General features: G+C 32.5%; 1 protein-coding gene across 2 annotated transcripts in view; it reads right to left on the bottom strand.

Moving 5' to 3' along the window:
* The window catches only part of LOC105229456 (galactosylgalactosylxylosylprotein 3-beta-glucuronosyltransferase P), a 52,155-nt gene that overhangs the window by 10,934 nt on the left and 14,562 nt on the right, over positions 1 to 26,659 (bottom strand). For both annotated transcript variants that reach the window (XM_011209763.4, XM_049458224.1), the window contains exons 2-4: positions 22,183 to 22,231; positions 2,102 to 2,142; positions 1,052 to 2,019 (exon numbers count right to left, since the gene is read on the bottom strand). In XM_011209763.4, the coding sequence (XP_011208065.2) occupies positions 1,052 to 1,195 (144 nt within the window). In that variant the 5' untranslated portion in view covers positions 1,196 to 2,019; positions 2,102 to 2,142; positions 22,183 to 22,231. The remainder of the gene's footprint in view (positions 1 to 1,051; positions 2,020 to 2,101; positions 2,143 to 22,182; positions 22,232 to 26,659) is intronic.

Here is a 26,659-nt window from a genome sequence, read left to right as displayed (position 1 = left end):
ACCGCCATTTTGTCGAAATAGAAAATTTTGAAAATTTTTGCCTAGTTCATCATTATATCTAATGTAAAAATTTATCTATTGTAAATATATATATACATATATTTTTTTTTTGTTTTTAAATTTTAGATGATTTTATGCTCACCGCCAGACACCTTTACCCGGACGCCCTCCTGGATTTCGGCTACGGTATGTAGGAAATCCAATTTTTTTTTTTAATTAATCACCGATTATGAAAGTACATTGAATTCTGTAAATGTGCATTCCTTTTTTTTATTTATGAAATAAGATGATTCCTCAAAAAAAAAAAAATCGCAGGAAAGCGCACTTTTTCTATTTTGAAAGTATATACAAGTCTGTACTTGTCTCGTCTTTTCCGCTCAATACTAGCAAAGCCATCATGGACAACCTTCGAGAAAACCAACTCCAATTTATTTAAAAGAAGAGCTATTCCTTATAGATATAGTTTTCAATAACACTACTCAACAAATCTTAAGGAAAAATTTGTGACTGATGTGTTTAGAGGTATCTGGGATATTTGAGGTATCCTGATGAGTTCATAAATATAGCTGAATATGGTAAGATTTTTTATCAGTTTAGTAAAAAAAGGTGGTTTGACCCCTAAACCTCTTGACTAAAATGTAAATTATGAGAGTAAGAAATCCCAAGTCAATTCTCAAAACTCTATCATATACAAAGAAAATTTCGAAATTCGTCCAAATTGAATTGATTCCAAACATCTCTTTAAGATTACTATTTCTTATTGCATTGGAAATTTATACAATATCACGTTGGAAAAAATATAGATAGATAAGTCGACTAAAGTTGTCTTTGATATTGCATAAACTCGAACGTTTTTTTTTAATTTATTAACTACTATCGATATTATAAGTAACTACATTACAAACTTCCATATACTTTTATACTATACATACATTTCAAAAAAATCTGTATATATAAATTGAGGTATTGTCCTCTTTTTAACAAATTTTATGAAACAAAAAATATAATATAATAATAACTATTTTATTAATAGCCTAGGCTTCTCACTCACCTTAATATATTTTGGCTGCGTTATTGGCTCTCGCGACAGATGATACTGATACAGCACCATGTAGATGCAGGTGGTCGCCACGAATATGGTGAGGAACATTTTTAGTGATTTCGCCAACGCCATCTTTTCGCCTTTTTTGAACATTTCTATGTGTGTTTTTTATTTTAAGTGGTTATTTGGTGTTTGTGTGTAACGAATGTTTTTGCAGTGTTGTGTATGTGTTTGTGTTTGCCTGCGTTGGACGCCGTCGTATTATCTAACTCATTAGTTATGGTTATAATTAATAATTATTATTTTATATATAATATTAAAATTTTGTTTAATTTATTTGCTTTGTTTAAGCAAACATTTTACTGTTATATTATTTTATTTTTATTTTTTTTACTTTTAATAAATATTAAATTGTTAAAGTTTTTATTATTTATATGTGTATAAGAAATAGTATTGATTATTTTCAGTTTTTAACTTAAATTTTAATATTTTTGTCTTTTGTAATATATTATATATTCGTCTATTTGTAACGCCTTTGTGCTTTAGTAAAAGTTGTTATAGCAATGATTTTATGTTAATAGAAATTTTTACTTTTTTTATTTAATAAAACTGAATTTTCGACAGCTGTTTGCGCCTGTTTTGTAAATTTTCACGTTAATATTTTATATAATTTTTATATTTTATTTTATATATTTCAATTATTACTTTTTTATAAAAAATGCTTTTATATTAAGCTGGTATGTGTTATAAATTTAAATTATTATGTTACACTGAATTATCGTTTTTTCGTCTTTAATTTACAAAGTTTGCATATAATATTATTTAATTTTTATTATTTACATACAATTTTGGATATATTTTGGTTATATTTTTGGATATATTTACGTTATGTTTTGGTTAGTTTGAAGATCAGTCGATTACTTTTTATGATTGTGCAATTTATTTACATTGGTCTTTATTATTTTGAGCTTGAGTGTCTTGAAAGAAAAAAAACTAAAGCTATAATTCGGTCATTTTTATAAATAATAATAATTTTTTTATTTTAATTTTATAATGTACCTTCCTCACAACGTTAAACAGCTAAACTCTTTATTTTAAATCTGAAAAGAAAAAAATAGTATTGTAGACATACGCAATAAATATTTATTTAAACTAATATAATATTTATTGTATATTTAATTATTATAATATATTATATATTAGGGTGGGTAAAAAAAACGATTATTTTCTTCGTCTCGTACTTTGAAAAGTAGCTGCTTTGACATCTCTCGAACCATTTTTGTAGAGCAGTAGAATTCCTAAAAATCTAATAATATTTATATAATATTTGTTTCATTGAGTTAATAATACTTAAGAAAAAAAAATAAATTTAGAATAGTCAAATTTCAACCGTTAATAGCAAAAAAATGCAAAAAAGTCGATTTAAAACAGTTAAAATATGTGCTCATAAATCATTAAAAAATTAAATTTCTTGATTTAGCCTTCTTGGCAAACGAATATTTTCACACCAAATCATTATAATGAGGCCCTAAAAATAGCAAGAATATCAATCATAAAAGCTCGAGTGGCAAGTAGCGAAAAAACCCGTTAGTAGTCATGACACATTTATTACCAAATATTTTTTGATAATCTATAGTTTGTTATTATTTTGTTTTCCGCGTTTTGTTACTTTTTTGTTACTTGTGACTCACACCTAACGCGTGTACGTACATGAGTACTGTATTCTTTTAATGCTATAATTAACGTTACGATTTGACCACTAGCTTTTATTTACTTGCTGAAAAAGCAAATTGAAACTTGTAATTTGAATTTTTTATTTTTATCAATAAACGCTTTGATAGGCATTACATATGAACATATACACACATACACTTATGAGATAGCATGCAATATAAACTGTGTCGTGTAAATTAATTGTTTGACTTAGATTATAGCAGTTGCACAGTGGAACTTTTCCTACATGCTTGAGATAAAAAATGAACTATCTAATAATGAATATGTGTCTGGACAACAATTACATGAGCAATTAAGCAGCTAATTGTTATTATTTGTTACACAAAGCAAATACTAAAACTGTGCGCAATTGTGGGAAATTGAGAATTAATAAAAATATTGGGTATATGGGTATGTATAAAATATTTTCGAAAGCAAGTGTGTTGAAAATATAGTTTTTTTATTAAAAATAATTAAACAACTAATTCCGTATCAAAGTCGAAATCGTAGTATGTCTGTTTTGAAGATCTGTAACTTGATTCTGATCTGTTAGTTGGCATAGCAGCTATATGTTATAGTAGACCGATCAGAAAAATTTGTTTTCCGCTTGTAGCCTAGCTTTGGATGATAATTTATGTAAAATTTTATGAAGATAAGAAGAAATTAAAAAATCCAAACAAGTACTCGAGTTTGGTCATTCAGTTTGTACTGCAGCTATGAGTTAAAGTGATCCGATCTGGACAATTTATTCGGAGACTATAGCGTTACTTTGGATAATAATCTGTGCCAAATTTCATTAAAATTTCCTGACAAATAAATTCTTCTTTATAAGAATCTGATTTGGGTTCAATTTCAATGGAAGCTATGTGTTATAGTCTTCCGATATTGAGGGTTTTGGTAAAATGGCAAGTTTTGAGAAAGATATTTCCGATGTTTCCTTCTGGGTGTTACTTGCCCGCGGTATTTATATAAATATTCGAAATGATGTGCTCATAATTTATAGCCTCGTATATTTGTAAAGAAATAAGAACACGCAAATTGATTTTATAAACAAATTTTCATCGCCTCTTATACTAAATTTATTAGATTCTCATTTTTTATATTAATGTATATTCATAATAATATAATTAATTTTAAGTTGTTGACTGTATAATAACCTATAATTTCTTAAGTATTTATATATGTATATCACTTCATGTTGAGTGCATGGCCAACTTATCTATAAAGAATGTGCAGATAAAAACTGATAGTTATGAAATTTGCAGCTCGAGCGCCAATTATTGAACACTTGATAATTTAAACACACACATATTTTAAAATATAAATATTACTGGCATTAATGTAATGCCAGCAATACTTATGCAAAAAGCCAGCGCATAAGCTACTGACTTTAACTGACGCTGAAAGGCAATTACTCGACTTTTTGTGCTGCAATATGGGTCAAGGCCAATAAAAATACGAAAACCCAAGCATGTCTATTATGCATAATTCACTTACTGCTGACCATTAGGTCGCGCTTGAATGGCGCTTACCAGCGCATACAACCGTATGCCAGGCTAATTTCTTAGCATAATTTTCTGTTTTATATTATTTATCAATACAGCAACGCTTAGCCAACATTTTCACTAAACGCCCCACATAATTTCTTTAATTTGCGTGCAATACTTGAAAAGCAAATAGAAAAATATACGCCAAAGAAATGTAAGCTGAACTTTATTAAATAATCATAACACTCATACGCCCTGTTGACCCACTTTTCACGCACACAAATTTCGCTCTCAACTTAATTGCAAATGCCATTTGAGTTTAATTGCACTTTCACTCGCAGTTCACACATAGCTACAAGCCTAAAACTGTGCTTGTACACGAATATGTATATGTTGTTTATGTGTGTGTTGTTTAGTGTCATGTAATTGCATGATCCTACACCGCGTCACGACACGCCTGACACGATTGCGGTCCTGCGCTAAATGTCTATTAAATTATTTATTTATGTATGTATGTATGGATGTACGTGTAAATATGAAGTCGTGCCGCGCGCAGTTATTGTCTACCAACGCTGATACTCTGCGCCACACACAGCACACACACACCGCTATTGCACTGCAGTCCTGCAGCGCGCCAGCCAACCAACGCACTCCAGCAAACAGCACACGGTCGACAGATTGACTACCAAACAAATGTCGGTTAGCATGTAAAACCAGCGCTGAGAGCGTCGGGCAGTCGGCAAAATGCAAAACAAAAACGCACAAACACCACCTTACAGCAACGGCGCGTTGCTTGTGTGAAAAAAGAAGAAAATTGTAGAAAAATGCATTTTGCCACACCATTTTGTAGACCACTTGCACATTTCCGCCCGCCCCCAACCGCCTACGTGTATAACTAACTGTAGGGAATCGTACGTCTGTCTGTGCCATCACCACTAAGCCATTTATCCAATGAGTTTCCTGTACACGAGCTACAGCACGCACACACATACACACCCAAATGCTATATAATTGTATGTATCATGGTGCAAATCGGTTTAAAATAAACCTAGTAGTGTATTAAAATTCAATTCAATTCACCAGGGCGTTCCAAACCCACATTTCGACCCTCTGTATGTTGGCCGCATACACGCCCTCTACGCTACAACTGCACGCTTATATAAGCTTTAGCTAAAAATGCTTCAACGTGCTGGCATATTTTAGCAAGGCAGTTTTAGAGATAGCTGATACAATCTGTAGGAAAGGCCAATTCGCAAAATTGACTATAAATACTTCCATTGATAATCATTGCTGTAAATGTCGATGATGTCGTAGAAAACAATATTTATACCCTGAATGGGGTATAGCACGTCAAAAACGAAGGAAACGTCACAGACCCTGATCAGAGTGATGATCTGAATCCGCCTATATTTTCTAGTTTGCCATCTTTTAAGATATCGACCTAAAATTTTATATTAAAACTCCTCTCATATTTGAGTCATATTTGCTTTGTTATCTAGCTGCTGGTTATTATGTTCCAACTGCAGTCAATTATTTGTGCAAAATTATTGCTGACTCCATAGGTATAGATGGAGGTAGAATACTCTTCTGTTACTAAACTTCTTCTTGAATCACGTCTAGAGGATACTGTCCGTATATATGGTCGTTTTCTGTATCCTCTCGTAGTTATTAAACAGAACTTGACTGGCTTTCTCCATACCTAGTAATTCCATTTCGAAGATGCTGCCTGAATAGTTAGCATGTAAAAGCCGTTAAATCTATGGCAGAATATTTCGATTGATTAGCCTTAATGGTAAGTTATGCTCTATATAAGTAAAGGAAGCATCGAGATTGCAGGGTACTTAGGTGACTCTCAGTCCTGCTTAACAGCCATATGTCAGTTAAGTTCTGATTAACTAAATTAAGACTCCTCTTTCACTAAAAAATCCTTTTCTTTTAACCAGAGCTGAACAGACGTTGAGAAAATAGTCCTAATAATTGTATAACTCTTTAGTACTTGAAGTAAGTACGTTTGATGGTTTACTAAGCTTTGTTAAGTGCACTTGCCAAATGAAATTATCTCAAATTAACTAATGAGCGTAGTTTGTGCTGTTCACCTTTTCAAATATCTTAATTACTTTTTAATCGTATTTTACATGTAGGCATGGCATTATACAAGCAGAAAACAATGTGTAAAAGCTATAATTGCTATGGTACAATGAAGGGCAAATATGCCTGCTATGATGTCTCCCCATACACCACTTAGTTAACGCAAAGGAATTCTTCCCACCAACGGCAAAGACAAAGGAACTATGCACTGACTACATTTACTATATTTACTACATGTATGCACTTATGTATGTATGTATGTAAGCATGTAGTCGATAGTAGTATCCACAATATCCGCTAAGTATGCGCAGGAGTCTCATTACTCTACAATAGCGATACGAGTATGTATGCAAAGATACCCAACAGCATGCCTGTGCATTCACACATACATACAAATACATGCATATGTAATTATGCATTTTCGCACGCTTCGTTGAGCCGCATGTCCTTGACAATTTTCCGGCATACAACAGAAAACAAGTTCAAATTTTTTAATAAACTTTTCTTTTGTATAGCCCTAAAGTGGTAGTGGAAGTGAAGTGAAAAAAAAGAGGATATCACAAACAGGGTGCTAATGTCAGAGCAACACAAAGCTCAAGCTTGAGTAGATAAAAATATAGGTTAGTTAGCCCCTTTAGGTATATTTTGTAGGAAATTTTTTTGCGCTATCTGCAATTCTGATTGCTCACGGACACCTTTTACATTTCTAAAAAATTTTTCTTAGCAGGTATATTTTTTCCCTGTATATAGGTCAATTTTAATCCATAAATTAACATTTTTCACTTTATAGAACTTTTCAGTATACGAATGTTTGAATTAAAAAAATTTCGCTATGAGATATTTTTTTGGAAATTTTATGCTTTTTGTTTTATTTTTTTCTCGTGCTTATTTTTAAAGATATAAGTTTTCAAAATACGGAAAAAATTAGTTTTTTCTTAGTTACACACTAGGTTTGGCCATGTGGGTGGGCAGATGAGTACTTGAACACAGATTTGCAAATGTGAAGCGATAACTTTCTTTTATGCAAACTTAAGAATTCTTTAAACACAAAAGCTCCCTGTTGCTGTTATTATTAGTATTATTTTTGTAGCAACGCTGGCACTTAACACGCACACTTTTTAAGCGACTGCTCAACACTTTATTTCCTGCTTTATTGTTTACTTTTGTGGCACTGTGACGCCGCAATAAGTGTTCATTTGAAACAAAGCAATGGCAAATAAAAAACAAAAAGCAAAAAAAACAGGCTACGAATGAAGAAAGGAAGCTGGAGCCAGAGCAAAGCTGCAGTCAGTCAAATGGGAAATACATATATACGCATACATACATAACAAATCACTCAGCGGCAGCACATTTGAATGCCCTTACTTGCATAAATTGCACTAAACCTGCATAGTACGAGTATATCACATGTAAGCGAGAGATTGCAGAAGGAGCATTGAATTAAGCATGCATCGGACACAAGTGGATAATCTGCAAATATATGCAACTACAATAAAAACAAACGACGTCAGCCAAGCAAAATTTATTAATGTCAACACACTCGCGCACATTTCGTAAGCCTCTCGCCGCTGGTTGGGCGGCGATGTCAAGTGGTGTAAATAGAGCCTTAGTTGGCGCGCGACACATAGACGACGGCTACAGGCGACAGGCGGCTGACTGTTTAACTTGGATTTATGGCGAAAGTTAAGAGGGATTTCGAGGACAAACGCAAACACAAAAGCAAGTAAAGAAAGCAACTAAAAAATTGCGTTTTTGTGAAGTTGTGTGAAACCAAGCTGGAAGTAGGTGAAAGTGAACTGAATGTGGCACACAACTTCAAAACAAATACATAGAAATATTTTTTGTCGGAATATAGAGCATAGTCAGCAAAAACTACTACATATAGAAATTAGTTAGAGCTATGGTAAGTTAAAAATGCATTGCAAAATGGCTTATGTAATAAAGCAATTAGAAATTAATTAGTTAAAGTAAAGAAAGAGAAAAAGCGTTAACTTCGGAAAGTTAGACTTAACAACCTTTTTGCACATACAAAAAAAATCTTAACAAGAGTTCTGATCTCTATAGAATTGTTTATAAATATAAAAGGTGTCGGTGAGCAATCAGGGTCGCAAATTCTTGTTAACTTAAAGTTTCCTAAAAAATATCCCTTAGGGTAATATAGATTAAAATTGGCCTAAACACAGCAAAAAAAAATTGCTGCAAAGAGAAATTGTTTAGCAATGTAAAAGGTGTCGGATTGCGATTCTTGTAGATCAAAAAACTGCCTCCAAAATAAACCTAAGAGGATTTTTTTATTAACCTATATTCAAGCAGAAAAATGTTCCTGCAAAAAACATTTTTTTTTATTATAAAAGGTTTCGGTAAGCAATCAGGATTACGAATTTTTCTAGAGCATACAATTTCCTAGACAATAAAATTCAGGGGATTTTTTCAATTAACCTTTGTAAAAATAAAAAAAAATATCCCTGCAAAGGAAATTTTTTTGGATATTTAATATTTGTATATTGGAAAGCCATAAAAAGGTAAAAAATTGTTTTCCAGCAATCATATTAATAAAATGTAGGTACAATTATTACAAATTTTCATCCAATATATACTAGAAAGCATACTACATATCTCCATTATTTTGTAGCAAGCTGTATACATATGTACACAAAAAAATAAGAAATACTCGCAAAATCAAAACTGACAATTTCTCCGATTTCTAAGAAATTTTCTAGCAAAAATTTCCACATTCATATTGTGAAAAATATGCTAACACACATTAACACATATTCAAATTTGCAATATGCATATGTATATGTAAACACAAAGTTATATTCCTGTTTTGCATTCATACATAAAGCCACACAATTTTTATCTCAAATTCAGATTTTTCTAAGAGAGAGTATACACAGCTCCGGAATGTAATAGAAAGCAGGAATTAGAAATTTGTAATACCAGGAATTCGTTTCAACAGAAAATCCCTTAAACGTAGCGATATACAAAAGACGGCTTAAATGCATTCCTGCAAGCAACTAAACGCACATAGATAGATATATAAGAACCCATACATATTCGACGCATTCACTTGCTTTTTAGAAGCGAATAGAAAGATGAATTATGTGGCAACACAGACAACACACTATCGCAACACCCACTCATACATAAATGTGTATAAATATATTTTTGCAACTGGAAGTCTGAAAAGGCAACTATGTTAAATGCAAACATCGTCAAAATATGGAGCACATAATATTGCACATATGCTTATACAGATAAACCTTAGATATACACATTGCATGTATATGGTTACCTGACTGTACAAAAACACTTGATTACACAGTAGGAAAGCACATGCCAAACATATGCATAAATGGCGCTTATGGCGGTTACACACTATCTATAATAATATGCATACTTTAAGTATCTGCGCTTGATGTACTGGAATTTGTTTGTGTATAGATGTTATATAACCTCGTTTGAACTGACTGCATATTTACGTCATAATATGACTCCTTGAAGGGGTTATAACAGTGATACTGAAAAAATGGATTACAGGTACAATGTACTTGAAAATATTCTCAGAAAATTCGACGTCGATGCGGCAAATAGTTTCGAAGATTTGAGCGTATTTTTAGAAAATAGAATCAGCTTCCTACACTTTTTTCCTAGAAAAGCTGTTCAGTGTAGGTGAGCAAAATTCCTTCGAAATGTAGGAACTGAAAATTTTCTATCGACCTATTTGTATTATATCCTGGTAATGATAGAAGAAATAGGATTTTTGATTTTTTGAAGCAATCTTAAGGTTAAGTTTTATCCCAAAAATTGGAATCAACTAAGTTCCACAAAACTCTCGGTTAATTATATACTTTTTCCTAAGCAGATGTATAAATTATTTAATCTTATCGACTGACAAGAATGATAGCTAAATATAACAAATAGCATCACCAATTTACCTTACATAATAAGGCTGTAAATGCATCAGTTTTCACTTAATAAAGGAGGACTACATATTTTTTTTTATCAAATTATTTAAAATATAAAATATTGTTTTTGCAGGAAGGTAAACTATTCTACATTATTTTTACATCTCTAAAGCTCTCGTATTAAATAAAAATTAACTACTCCCAAACATTTGCCCTACAATTAATGTCATAAAGAGAGTTTTGTTGATATAAAATAATAAAATTTAATACATTTATTTATAAATAGCTTTAATTAACTATCTTACTTTAAGCTTGTATAATATTTTCAGCCTTTATTGCCCATTATACAACAATACAATACTCTCTATGCGATTTAACTACTTACATGAAAAAGTTAAGTAAATGCCACACAGAGCTTAATAATATGCCGGTTTATTGCACTATATTAGTTTAATACTGATAACTGATAACAAATATTATTTTACATTGGTTGGCTAACATTACAGGCTTATCAAAGCAAATCTTTTAGTATTTTCGTATTACTTTTTGTAATGCCATATTTGAACTTAATTACTGGGCACTTGACTGCAAGCATTTGGAGCTATGTCAGCTGTGTAATAACGTATTATTTTCATTAATACACTGTCGTGAAAGTTCATTAAAAGTGGCAGCTTCGATTGCAATAATTCCTAGATATGCCTTTCTTATCAATATACCGTATCAATATTGATTTATTGCTCTGCTGGCAACATACCAACAATATTTTAAACGGTATGACATGCGAATACACTTTGTGTCAGTGATGACTCATTTTGTTTTGCATTGGTTAACAATACGCCCCTTAAATGGATGCAAGTAAATTTTGAAAGAGATTGTAGTTAAGAGTAATAAGTTCAGAGAAAGTTAAATATTTTAAGGCTGATATAAGAAAGATAATAGTTTTTCCAAATCAAGTTAAATATATACTATTAGCTGCCATATAACCTGTAAAATCGGAATATAGTGCTTGTATGGAAAACCTTTTAATTTGACAAGATATCTTCATGAAATTCGGCACGGCTATAGTTGTTGCCTTCCACCTTGCATAGCAGAAATGTGATTTGTTTCCTTACATTGTTCGAAATTAACAATTACCGAACTTTTCGACGTCATTCATGTAGCAGCTAAAATTTATGTCACACTGAAAAACTTTATGGCTAATAGAAAGATTTTACAGAGATACGTTCTGGCAATAAGTCATATCAGTACACTCATGTACATCAACAAACAATTGTCAACATAGAAATCACTATGACAGCTGGAAATTACCCTGTGAATGGTTATAAATAATAGAAAACTTTTGCATATTTCCATAAAATATTGAAACGTGACAGACACATTTAATAGTAAAAGTCATTACAGTATTAGTGAGCCTTATTTTACTGCCTCGAATACCGACTGATAAGCTCAACTTCGCAAACAATACAACAAATACTATAGTACTAATGGAAAATAATATACAACAACAGCAAAGTGTGTACACTTATCATATATGTACATATAATATACAGATATGTATAGATGATTACTATTATCTAAACATCATGATTTATATGATTTATTAGCACGCAGTTAATTTCCACACGAAAATCAACTGTTGCTCACTTGTTGTGTGTGAAGTATAAAATAAATATTTTAACTGATATTGTAAAGCAATAAAAGTGTGGCAACCATTAAGGTTATTATAACAGCCTGTATCTATAATAATACAAAAAGGACACCAAAATGTGGGACAAATGGAATAAACATCTATAAAAGTGTTTATATTTTTATTTGAGCGTTTTAGTGGGGCTGACATGTTGGCTTATAAAAAATATTTACGTACACACAATCGTAATGCAAATTATTAATAGTCACATAGAAAGCAAATTAAGAAACTTGTAAAGGTGTGGCGCAGATGAGTCGCAAAGCTTAGTAAAAAGTTATATATTTGTACACATTGTGAATGAACACTACAAAATCGGAAACGAATGGAGTACTCAAAAATATGAGTAAGAAAGTTGAAAGGAAATTAGCATGAACTAAACTTTAGCCCTACTGATGGCTCAGTTTAATTGATGCGATTAACATACATGCTATGAGCTATTCGTATTCGCTGGTGTTAAGCAAATGGATATGAGCCACAAATAAAAAAAAATGGGTTTGGGGTTATCTTTGTACTAAACGTAATTCGCCATAGATAGCCGTAAAGAACAATATTTAAAATATGTGTTGTATATTGCCTTATATATTTCGGTATTTTGTAACATTAGTGTTGCAATTCAGTATATTGAAATAAAGAATACAAAAGTACATACAATTATTCACCTGATACCCTATGCATATTCAGTGGTATAATGCGGCAAACAATATGCCAGACATTAACGATTAAATTTTATAATGATAGATAAAAATTTCTTCCTGTAAAGTCACCGCATTCTTTTTATATCATATCACATCGCTTCGCGAGAGTCAGTTAGGCACTGGAAGGCACGGAGCGTGCGTTTCTTTTATAGCGCTAGCTGGTAGCCAGCTTCCCGCGAAATCACCTAGCGACTGTTAAACTACATCACCTCGCGACTGTTAAACTACATATCAACACGAGAGTCACCCAATGACTGGCCAGGCACGGTGCCTGCGTTTCTTTCATAGAGGAACAATTTGATACTTTTGTGCTAAGAGATCTGTGGAGTATTCGAGGTGATTACGAATTTGAGTTCACAATAGTTTCACTTTGCAACACAAAACATCCTGTGTGACGAAAAGTTCATACTGATTTAAATAAATATTCGCCTGCTGCATTTTCTCTGTGCTGCTTTATACTATCTAAGCACATTAATAATTATGCTTCCACTCACCAACTCCACTTTTATTTACCGAAAACAGGTACTGAAGCTCGGATCTAGCAACATTTACTACGTTTATACCTTTTTCATAGGCAGAACTAAACAGCTTTTTATTAAAATGTTTATTATAATTTTTTAAAGATTTTTTTTTTAATTTTTATATTTAAGAAAAAAATTGAGATTAAACTTCTTACTGATCTCTTATTTTAAAATGTATTTTTTTCAAATATTATAAATAAGTATATATCAACATCGTTCACCACTAACTGTTGACAAACCGCGTGAAGTTAATACATCAATATTATATAACATTGTTCAAAATGCAAAAGCTAACATATTTTTATTAAGTGTTACCTATAAATGAGAGATTACTTGTTCGCTTCCTATCCACTTTTAAATTATGTGTTTATCTTTCTTAGCTGAATATTATTTTCGTATTGAACAAACTTTCATCAAAATATATACTAATACTGCGCATTGAAATTACTTTTGCCTATTAATATACAGTTAACCGAGCTCTTATCTGCCAAAGCATTTCTTCCGGCAATAATTATTTGTATTATCATTATTCACTAATTTTATAGTATTTGTTTTGATTGGATACACATTAAATATACCATGTTTTAGACGGTTTTATCAGTACATAAGCATTTGTGTTAGAAAACTAGGCAACTAAAGTGTACCGCACTCTTATCAACTTCCGGCACTTCCCCCTATGGCCATAAATTGTTAATCAAAAATATAAATGTATTTACATATTTAACAAATAGTTAGTGGTAGATTGCTTATCGAATTTAAGTTTTATGAGTACTTTGAGAGACGAATTTTCCACTGGGCAGTAATTATAATAAGTACGTGTACAAAAAATGTATATATTATACAATAACAGTAGATAATGAAGGCATGGTTGGATTTTTATAAGAAACCTATATATAGTCACTTAAATTACAAAATAACGTATCACAAGGAAATCGAAATTGAGTTTTATATTGCTTAGGATTCACTACATCATATTACATCATCACATGTACAACCAATATATAACCATTTGATAACCAACAGTAAAATTGTTTCAATTAGAATGGTTTCTAGTATATCATTTTCCCTCGTTTTTGTAAACTTATGAAAAGTGTGTTACGTTATTTTGCATTTTAGGTGACGATATGTATAAAATAACTTAAACTTTTGCTCTTGACCAAAAAAATTTCCAAAAATTTTCCAAAAAATTGTAGTTATTCTGTTCCAAAAATTTGAAAAAATCGCAAACAAATTTTTGCCCATAATTCTATAATTTAGTTATCCAAAAATAACTCCCTAAAAGTATTTATCAAAATTCAAGTTTTTGGCGAAGTTTTAGCCGTTTTAGAGTCGTGGCAACAGGACGGGTTTAGCGGACCACAGTAACGATAGGCGAACTTTACGTAAAACTACAAATGCGTTTTGCTCTCAAGTTCTAGTCAGCCGATTTACTGAAATATGGCATGAATATCCTTTATCATAAATATCTTACTATCACATGAAGCAACAAAAAATGAAAAATTTAAGTTTAAAGTATATTATTTTTCGAAAATTAAAAAAAGTTTAAAAATGAATGAAAAAATCTACCTTTATTTTGTGCCGCCGCTATTTTATGAACTTTTTTCAGTTTTGCAGCAGGCGACGAGGACATGACAATTTTTCCCCCTCTACTACAAGAACGCATAACTTAACGAAAAAATATTTTTTTAATTTAACCTTTTGCAGGCTTCAAATAAAAATAAACAAATGATAAAGAAACCATAATAAATATATCAAATACTTTTTTATTAATTGCAAAAAACCTAGAATTAGGGTAGAATGCCGCCCGATTTCCGCTATCAATTTTGACCGTGTGGTGACACACACGCAAAAAACCCACACACGGCAAGCTTATCATACAAATTTACAAATATGTGCAAATGTGCGCACTATCAAACCATAATTTGGCTATAAAAATATAATTTGTATTGCATTATTATCAGTTTGTGATTGGTTTTACCAAATTTTTAATACTATTTGTGCGAACATATCGGAATTAAGACTGTGGTTTATCACTTGATTGTTTTTATCTAAATTTTTGTTTATTTAAAACTTCTAAAAGTAAACAACCAACTGAAAAGAATTAAAAAAAAAAAATTATTTAAAAAAATCAATTATTTTGATTAATATTAAATTATTTTTTGTATTTTTTATCTAATTTTCCGTTTATATAAAACTTCTTAAAGTAAAAAAATAATTTTAAAAAAATCAAGAAAATTTGATTTTTATTTATGTTAAAATATTTAAGATTACTGAGAAAATAAAAAAATTGAAAAAATTTAATACTTACAAAAATTTAAACCACTACGCTCAACAAATTGATAATGCTGTATTAAGCAATAATTTAAATCAAAATTATTATTAAAATTGATTTTATTTATTATTATTTAAATTTTAAAATAATTTTCTTTTCAACACTCTCAACGTTTTTTATCAAACAATAGTTTTTTGCACATATTTTTTAACACAAATTTTTTAACTTTCACTCATTTCAAAAACTGATGCAACTGAACTAAATTTGTTCATTGGAAAAAGTAGTTGCTAATAAACATAAAAAACATATTAAACAAATTAATATAATTAAGCACATTTGTGATTTAATTAAACGCCAAACAGTGCACTAAATACCAATAAATTTAATTTTTTATTACCCTTTCAAAAATAAGTTAATAATACATTATATATCAAATTCATAATTAACACAGTTTCAAACAATAAATTTTTAATGCGCGTATAATTTTTGAAAATAAACAAATGCATAAAGCATATTTTTGCACACTACAATTAATTAACTGTTTTTGTTTATGATCAGCAACGTGTGACCATAGACCAAACAATAACACAAATTTACTAAATATATGTCAACACTTCGGAAAAGCGGTTTACAGCGACGGCGCAAGTTCACTCAATTAAAAAACACAAACAAGTGGCGGTGTCATTTATTAATGAATTTTTGAATAGGTCAACTATGAGACTAAGCCCCAGCGGGCACAAACGCGTCATGTGGTGTAGGGGGTTGCTTGCATTGTTGTTGCTTTTGACATGTAAAAGTACGTGTTTCAAAGCGCAAAATGTTATCAAGTGTTACAAGTAATGTATGTAGAGGCATAGACATTATACGAGCTAATAGAGTGGGGGGTTATAGCTAACTCGTTAAACCTAATTGACTATTTTAGAGATTTTTGTCTAAAAAAGAGTTGTTGACTGACGAATCGAGCATTATTTTAGATATTTTTGTCTAAATAGGTGTTGATGAGCGGCGAATCGAGCACACAAGTGGCACAAATGATTTAGACTACATTTACATTTTGCAACTTTTATCGGTTCTTAAAATATATTTTAGAGCTTAGAAAGTATATTGCTCTTATTATGGCGAAAATATAAAAGTTACCATTCAATTTTACCTTGTTGTTAAAAAAATTAAAAGAACTTCGCATTCAGTGCGAAATTAATAAAATCAATTTCACGAAAAGGGGTATTTTGCCCACACAAAGCCCTCTCGCACGCCTTTGTCAAAGCACGCACACATCTATCATACGTAGTATATGAATTTCGGCTGGCCGTCAATGTCAACTAGAACTATAAAAGTCGTTTATTACAAAAACTTTTTTAATTTATTTAAAAATATTATGAGGCACCCCTTCCTCATTAAGTAACAGCAATGCGTATGCGTAAATTCCTGTACGGAACAGCAAAAATGCGCAAAATATTTTGGCGAAAAGTTTTGCCGTAAATTATTTCACATTTTGCACATATTCGCCTGTTTCGTTATGCCCGTGTAAAGTTGTGTAAATTTGCGCAATTTGTATGATTTACTTATGTATGTGCACTTACAGTCATTATTACCCATATATTTTACATTTTAGCACTTACATGTACCAAGTACTTATGTAAATATGGGGTAAGTGGGTACATGGGTATATAGCGAACTAAAGTATTGAACTTGCACTTTTGTGTTTGCATTGTTTCACGTCAAAGGCATTGAAGCTAGTGCACATGTCTGGTTGGGCATAGAACCACGGCTCGAATTTCACCAAACATGCCGTCATCAGCAAGCGAAATTTATGATTTTGTTGATGACGTAAGCGCAAGTGAAAATTAATAAATGTTAAGTGCATTTTATATCAGTTTATTAGCCATATATGCAGTTATATGAGCGCATCTCTGTGCGGAAAGGCTGACTATTTTGCACGAGTATTATATTGCAGTCAGCTGACTGGTAGGTCATTGGTAAATGCAGTTATATTGGATGGTAATGAAATATAGAGGAACAATAAATGGTTTATGTATATAGCGAACTCCTATAAGTATATAATATAGCATACAATCTATTACACAGGCTTTATAATGGACAAATAAAAATAATTCAAAACAGATTACAAATGTTTCGTCTCTCTGAGTTGATAGAGTAAGGAGATCACGATTCGTTTAGGTTACATGGCTGAACCTCAAAACCCATTTGATTATTTTTTTTAATTTTAATTTTCACTTATTGCCAATTTTTTATTTATTTTATTTTTTTCTAATATCACGGTCACTACTGTTTTGTCGTGTAAGCAAGTAGACTCATTGCCAGAAATGTTCATGAACGATGGTAAGCACGATTGTCTAACAGAAAATGTTAATCAACAGTCATATTAACAGTAATAATGTGACTACGCAGATTTAAAAATGTGCAATCGCACTTAGACTAGTTGCGCAGTCACATTACTTCTGTTGTCCTTTGCTGTTTACCAACACTCATTTTATTCTGTAATTAACATGGAGTGTTTGCATACGATGCTATATACACATATAGTGTTTCTTAGCACAGTACTAGAGAACTTGTATTAATTTTATTATTGCATCTGCTAATTTAGTAATTCATTAAAGAGCTTGTAAAAGCAAGGACGAAATAGACCGATATTACCATTTTTGCTTTCCATTTTCACTTCCTATTGAACTTGTGTGGCGACATCAATAAATATGACAAAAGTGGCATTTGTTATAGTCTGCATTGTAATGGCGACAACAAGGCGAAAGCCAAACATTACGTATACTATATACATATATAGGACAACTGAAGAGTTGAAAACAAGAGCGCGGAGCCATAAAGTCAGCAGCCAGCAAAGCAAATGGCGACAGAGCGACTGCAACCGCATTGCCTGAAGTTCATGGTTCATAGCTTATATATGCACAAGCACATATGTATGCATGGGAACATATGAATTTATGTGGGCGACATGCCAGCCAAAACCCACTGAACCATGTCCTCAATGTTTTTTCTTCCATTTTTTTATTTGTTTCAACACAAAAACCGATACCTAACCGTAGGGACACCCAGCAACAAACCGATTGCACACAACACATTCACAAGCCAACTGTACGCCTCACTCTCTATCACACTCAATCGACCGAAAACAAAACAAACCACAAAAAATGAAAGTAACAACAAAAATCGAACTCGAGTATTGGCAATTAAATCGTTGCTAGTCCTATGTACCTATACACGAAATATAAAAAAATTCAGTAAAAGCAAAAGCAATAACACCATGCAACACAAATATTGTACGAGTACAACAAAAGTACGAAAAAGCAAATTGTTTGGCCAAAATAACTTTACAAAACGATTTCGTTGCTTACTTGAAAAGTTGCCAATTTCAGATAAACTCTTTTGTGTATTGGTAAATATGTGCAAATGTATTTGTATAGCAATGAAAGCGCTTTCACACACAGATGTAAACAGTTTAGCAAGAATAGCGCGAAAAAGCAGCAAAAAGCTGCAGACTTGCAAATCTTTGCCACATTCACCGGCAACGGTATGCGGGTATTTATTGATTGCAGTTTAAGTGAGTAGACTCACGAATAGACCTATAGACATTTGGGTAGGTAAAAAAAAAATTAAATCTTTTATCGCCTGGTACTCTGGAATATAGCTTCTTAGACACCTCTATGAAAATCTCTCGAAGTATGAGCTGGTCTCTGTTCTTCTATTTTTATATCTTTCTTATTATTTATTTGGTTTTGTTGATTTTTATAGATGGTTATGTCTTTAACTCTTAACTTAACCCAAAAATTATATTGTAGAGCATTCAATTTCCTGTAAAATCTATAAAACGAGATATTTTTCAAGTAGTTGGAAGTGTGATATTAATTTTTCTATCTGATAATGTGAAAACATAGAAAACTTTAAAGCGAAAGCTAAAGCTCATACTTGGAGAGATTTTCGCAAAGGTGGCCAAGCACCTATTTAGTCAGAGTTCAAAGGAACAAAAATATTTTTTTTCTGACATACCCGCAGAAGTACAAAGGAACAAAAAAAATTCTTTCGCCTACCCTAATAGACAAACATATGTATATGTACTATTTTTCTATTGGTTCATTCCTTGGACGTAGACGTGTGAGGATAATAGGTGAGAGCTGCAAAAACTAAGTGCATGTATGTGTGCGTATTTTATAAGCGGAATTGCGAAATTATTGAGAAAACAGTCATTTTGTTTATCTTAATGTACTGTATATATAATATATATAATAGAAATGTAAAATAAGCAATTTCTTGGAATAAATTTAACAAAATTCACACAAGAGCACTTTTCTCCGAAAGATACTACGAGCTTGATAATAAATATGATATTATAAGAATATAATTCTCGTGTTGATTTTGCTTGAGTACATAGATTTTTAAATTGGTCTACCCAACCTTGAAGCTTCAGTTGCTAATATTTATTATACTATCATTAATGCCTTTCCTACCGAATTTAATAAGTCTCACACACAAGTCCGCCTAAATATATAATTTGTTTCGTGCTGCTTTGTTATGTTAAGAGGTCGATTGTTATAGGAATCTCACTTTGACAGCGTCGAACTCCGGTTACCTAAAACTCCTGTAAAATAGATCATAAGACCCTTACTACCTTTGGTTCCATGCTACAACGCAAAACGCAAATGGAGATCTAACTCTGACCCATTCCGCCCTCCACCAGACGAATACACCATAGAACATTATTGGTTTGAGTACGGTTTAACATAGCCCAAACACCATATTTGATGAGAGCCCACACCTTTTGTTTATAGCTCCTATACAGCAATATAAGTCAACCGATGTCTTCCTTACTCTCTCCTCAATAGTTGGCATCAATGAAAGTTTTCTATTAGGTTTTCTAGGTATTTCACTTTATTAAACAGGTTAAAGACGTGAGCATCTGAATGAGGGGGAGGCTTATCTGATATCTTCTACCTCCTGGTAAATAAAACCATTTCAGTTTATTTGGATTGTCGGCTAAGCCGCTGCTATAACCCACTTGGATAGCACGTGGAGGTAGCGTTAGGTTTTCAACATTTTACTTTATCCACAAGAACAAAGTCTTCAGCAGAGGCTGGCATCCGACAACTCTCTAAGTTCCTTAAATAGGTTGTTAACTACAAAGATCCAAAGCACTGGGGAAAGTAGCCCACCCTTAGAGTATAATTCTTCTCCAAACCGAGGCAATGTTGAGAAATAAATTCTCCTAAATACATATCTAATCAACCCATCAAAGCAAATCAATAAGTACGAGATTGTGGCTCCCACTCACTCACATGATGCTCAGCATAGTAAATATTAGCTTTAAACTCGGAATGGTCATTTAAAGTCAAGCCAAACTCTACAATCCAATGACTTTACCGCATGTATGTATGTATATACCGCCGAGATGTTCTAGAAATCATTTATTCATTTCGACATCATGGGGAAAATAGACTCAGCGTTAATTTGGTTACTGTATTTAAAATTTGTTTATATGCACACATACATGAATATATTGAAACGTGTGTGAGTGTATGTGTATATACAACTGTATAACTATGTAAGCATGCAAGTATTTAAATTATCCCAGCTTTTACTGCAGTGTCCTCATTTCATTCACTTTTACTGCTGCCTGTCACAACTGTCACTGAATTTTAATTAAAATTTTGTAATGGTCAAGTTTCGAAAATGGGTTATTTAAAATTTCATGTCGATTGCATGACGACTGACGCTTGTGAGCACTCAACACGATAGCATGCAGAGTAAGTAAGCGATAAAAGAGGAATCAAGTTAATAGACAGACATCCTAGCTGGTATACTTATAGAGCGTCCGCATGTATACTCACATACACATGTTCGTTTGTATGTGCTTTAATAAAATATCAGGGTAAGGGTGAAAGTTCTATGGAGCTTTATATGTTTTGTACTTTTGGTTTAAAAATGCTCATTGGTACTTCAAATTGGCAGCCATTTTTTTTTTTGTTTTTTCAGTCTCTGTTGTAACATGCTATTGATACAATACTGCAAATAAACTCCGGCCCACAATTTGGTATGAGTAGCTACTCAAGTTTTACGGCATGTATGGAGGATAGATGCTGCAACCAACAACTGTGCTATTTTTTTTACATTTTTTTATTGGTCAGTAACTGGTGAAAAATTTCCAATGAAACATTTTCTATTGCCTATGAAAGGAAAATACACAATAAACCATGCAATAAAAGTGGTTAAAGGGAATAAAACTCAACTTCCCATATTTAACGCATTCATACACTGTATATTGTTATGCTGTTATAAAATAACCAATACTATCTACCAAAACAGCAGGCGAAAACGCAATAAGAGCTGACATTGCTGTGACAGCAAATGAATATGGCATAAAAATACTGTGTAATAATAATAGCCTCAACTATTGTCGCCTGTAAAAGCATGCCTAAGCCCGCAATAAAAATATTGCGCACAAATGAAAATTCCAAATTGAAATTGACTAGTGCTCATAGCAATAAAAATACATTTCATTTTTACTGTTCTTGCAAATATATGTTCATATAACATACATACATACCATATGTGTATATTAAAGAGAAGTATTTATACTAAGCCGAGAAAAATATTTTACTGAAACTTATATAACTCCAAATCACACATTTTTACATTTTTAATAAATTTTAAATCTTCCTTGCACAGCTTAAGCTTGAAAAGCTTGAGCTCACTTTCAAAAATTATATAAGTTAATAGAATATGTATATTTCAAGCCACTCACCTCATATATTTTACTGTCATTTCAAAATTTTTAGGAATAGTGAAAAATTCTGGAAAAAAATAGAAAAAATATGAAGATACGTTATAATATAGAAAAAAATAATTAATAAAAGTATAGCAATGATAAGGGTACAAATACAATAGAGATTTTTCGTAGTCGAAAAAGTATTTTCGTATTTTTATTATTTCAGTCGTATATCTCCAGTGCTACCAATCACATTGTGTCATTCCATATAGTGTTGAAGAGGTGAGATTTTAAGCATCATTTGACAAAAAAAAAATTAAATTCGGCGAAGTCAAAAAAAAAGTTACAGCTATTCAAAAATGAGTAAAATAATGAAGAAATTCGTTATATTTTGAAAATTTTATATAAAAAAGGAAAGAATGCCACGCAAGCCACCAAAAAAATTTGTAAAGTTTACGGAGACGATGATGTATCAGTTCGTGTATAACAACAATGGTTCCCTCGCTTCCGTTCTGGAAATTTCGATTTACACTGATGGAATAATGCCTCTAGAGCAAAAATGGCAAAAAATGGTCGACCAGAATGGTTCATATTTGTTTAATTAATTTGTTAGTATAAATATAAAAAAAAATTAGGTTGAAGTTTGATCAGATATTCGAAAGGACTTTTTTGACTACCCAATATGTTATATATTTATCCACGCCATTAAAGAACAACGCACAAAAGTAGGCAACACTTTTCAATAATACTCGTATTGCAAATTAAGCACCTCAAATTTATTTTTTCCAATAAAAAACCACATTTAAGTATTAATAAATAAGATAGCCGTTTCGATCACCTATCGCTTATAAATAGTAGCGCAACTACACCACTGCGTATGAGTGACAATTTTTCACACACCAGCTAAACTGAAAGTGACAGTGCAAGTGGATAAGATTACTTAGTGCAACAACAAATACGGCGCTCGACCGCACATTGTTGTTGTTACTCTTGTTATAACAAGCCATCACAATTGTGACTGTCGCATTTATTGCCAACAAATGTATGTATAAAGGTATGTATGCGAGTATAAACATGAATAGTTGCATTGCAAAGCTGCAGTTCAATCAGAGCGCACAGTTTAAGCGTAGAAGGTGCCTCATGCCACTCAAGTGTACACTGTCAATCCGGAAATGCACACGCGCACAGAATAATGGCCAGGTCGTCACCGCCAACACACGCACACAAATTGCTGGATTTATTATGCGTTGGCAAATATGGCATATACATTCGAGGTATAAGTGTGCTTGTGCGTATAAATGTAGCGGTTAGCTACTAATATTGCGATATTATCTGTTATACAAATACTAGCGCAAAGCTATGAGCTGCATTTGCTGTGCTTGTCAGTTGTTTGCAATGCGTTTTTATATGCTTGCGACATGTTGTTACAGTATATAATAGCTTTGTTGACCTAACGGTTGTACATATCGCCTAAAACTAAGCGAGATAGATATAGGGTTATGTATATGAAAATGATCAGGATGACGAGAAAAGTTGAAATCCGTTTGATTGTCTGTCCGTCCGGTGAAATCGGTTAATAATTCCGCCCGCTCCCCATATAATGGTACTATTAAAAACTACTAACAGCGCTATAAATCATTAGCTGAATACGTCAGAGATACTAAATTTTACCTCCAAGATGGAATGAGGGCGTAAGGAGCTTAAAGGATCCGGAGTCAAAATTCGACGATTCGAATTTGTGGCACCGTACACTTTATGTGAAATCGAGACCCGCCCGACCGTTTTCTTTACAAATGTTCAGTTCACCCGAACTTAGCTCTTCCATGCTATTTGGTTGTTGTTGTTGTTTGCTGTTTGCTGCCATCGGCCTGTGCACTGTCTATTAACACAATTTCTGCTTGCACATGACATTCGCAATGCACAACAAGCACACACTAAGCCGGAGCTCGCCGCTAAAAGGATAACAAATGAAATCAACAACAAAAACAAGGAGCTATGTGGTCAAAGGTAGTAAAGCAGCAGCAGAAATAACAGTTGCAATGGTGGAGTCATTTAAGCATATAAATTTGTTGGCTTTTGGCCACAACAGCCGTTACTGTGGCTACAGTGAAAATGCAATTATTCTGATTATTGTTGTTTGTTGTTGTTGCAACTACCGTTAATGTTAATTGCAATCACACTAGCTTGCATATATTTTTATAGCTGTATAGGATGCTTGTGTATGTGTGGTGGGCGTGTTGCTCTAGCCACTCTTTGCTATCGCTGCGGTTATGTAAAAGCGTTGTAAATTGTTTTGCGGCTTTGTAGCGTGCACTGTATTTAATTAGACCAAAATGTTGTACAAACGATATGATTTAAATATAATAGCAATAAAACTGCATATATACATACATATATATGTAATTAAAATGAGTTGAATGTTATAGAGCTATTAAAATAATGTGGTTTAAATAATTGTTGAACGCTGAAGCTGTTATTCATTATGAGCCTTCATATGAAACGAACATTTAAGGCATAAAATGATGCTCGGTTAACACTAAATTAAAGGCTTTATGTTTTCTACATTGTGAGACCACAAAAGTAGCGTTTTTGTACCCTGTACAGGGCATATTGAGTTTTCCACGAAGTTTGTAACATCCAAAAAGAAACATTGGAGATCCTATAAAGGAATATATAAATGCTTAGCATGACGAGCTTAGTCGATTCAACCAAATACCACAGACAGTCAGATATGTCTGTATATACGCGAACTAGCCTTTCAGCTTTAGAGATATGGAATTGAAATTTTGCAGATATTCTTTTCTGCTCAAGAATATGTTCATTTGTCGGAACTGTTAATGTAGGATCCCTATTTCATAAAGCTGCCATACAAACTGTACGTTCGAAATCAAGTGGTTGCTTGGGAAACTTTTTCAGATCGGTTCACTGTGGCATATAGCTGCCATAGAAACTGATCAATATATCGAAATATTGGCTTTAGTAACTTATTTTTTTCTTTTTACATGCTCAATGAATCCTGTCTAGTAGTTTAGCCTTCTCTCACTCTACATTTTACCAACCAACTATTGAACTCTGTGTTGAAAATCGCAAATTTCTTAAACAGAATATTGAAAATGGCAAATTTCCGAAGCAGAGTATTGAAAATCGTGCATTTTATAAGCGAAACTTCTGCTAATTACATTAAAATTGTTTTCGAAGGTGCGTATTTACTTGCAAATGCATTTCACACGAACGCATTTTACAGTTCAATGCCTTAAAAGCTTCAATAATCATCAACATGTAAGCATGCTTTAAAGCACACGCAATAATCGAGCAAAATAATGCGAGCGCATCCTTGTTGAAACATTAAATTTCATGTTCACACTACAATTGTACACACACATACACACACAAGTAATGTGGGGCTATATTTGGACCAAATGCCGCAATAAACACTTCACACGGTATTTAATGTTCAGTTGTGTGTATGTGTGTAAGCACTCATAAAGAGGTACGAGTATGTATGTGTTTTATGCACATTTTTCCACTTCAACTGGCAACGGCAATTTAAAAATACAAATACAATATAGAGTACCGATACAATACCAACAAAAATACTATATATGCTTGAATGTACTTGTGTGTGTGTTTAACATTGCAAGCACGTGGGTAGAATAGCTGACTGTTTGTCTATATCCACATATGAATATGTATATAAACGATTATACCGGTTGAGCACTTATGTTTGTATGTGTATATACCCGCAAATGCGAGCAAATGCTTTCACATACTATAATTACTTTTGTTTCACCACTACCACCACACAAGCCGACAAACCGCACATGCCGCCAATAATACACTATACTTGTAAGCTTTTGTTGGTATTTCCTTCCTTCCGTTAAGTGCTCTTCATATTTTTCTTCCTCTTTTCTTTATATACATATCTGCATACATTTGTGTGTTTCCATTCACATTTCTGTTGTTCTTTATACTTTTTGCGACAATTATTGCAAGGAGCTTGCTCACATGACCGCAAAAGGTGAAAGAAATTAAATAAAATACTACAGCCCGTACCACTTATGGGTTCAGAGTAGCGTTTACAGCCACAAATAAGGTGTCGGAGCGTATTATAGCGGTAACTTAGGTGCGAGCGTGCGTGGCTTACCTACGCATACTGCCGTATTAACACAAAAACCAAAAATATAATACTCGTATACATTATTTTCTTATTTTAACGGTTATAATATCTCAACATGGAATAATGATGATCATACTCAGGCATATGCCATGCAGATAGCAGTAGATCTACTGCTTCGAAGTACAGTCTCCTTCAGAGTAGAGACTATCTACTCCGTTAGTAGCGCAGCGGCATAGAGAAGGGTTGTCTATGTAGAGTTCTTATCCTTAGTTCCGTATTATTTTATGATTAAATCGGATGAGCGCTAAGGAGCATTTCGCTCTCAACAAGGTCCACCTATCCGATCGGTATTTTTGTAATAAGTTTGAATATCTAACCAGTTCCCAGCTGCATCAG

The sequence above is a fragment of the Bactrocera dorsalis genome, chromosome 5, assembly GCF_023373825.1.
Source record: "Bactrocera dorsalis isolate Fly_Bdor chromosome 5, ASM2337382v1, whole genome shotgun sequence".
NCBI lineage: Eukaryota > Metazoa > Arthropoda > Insecta > Diptera > Tephritidae > Bactrocera > Bactrocera dorsalis.
Note: the sequence above shows the minus strand (reverse complement) of the source record. Positions and strands in the feature narration are given on the sequence as shown.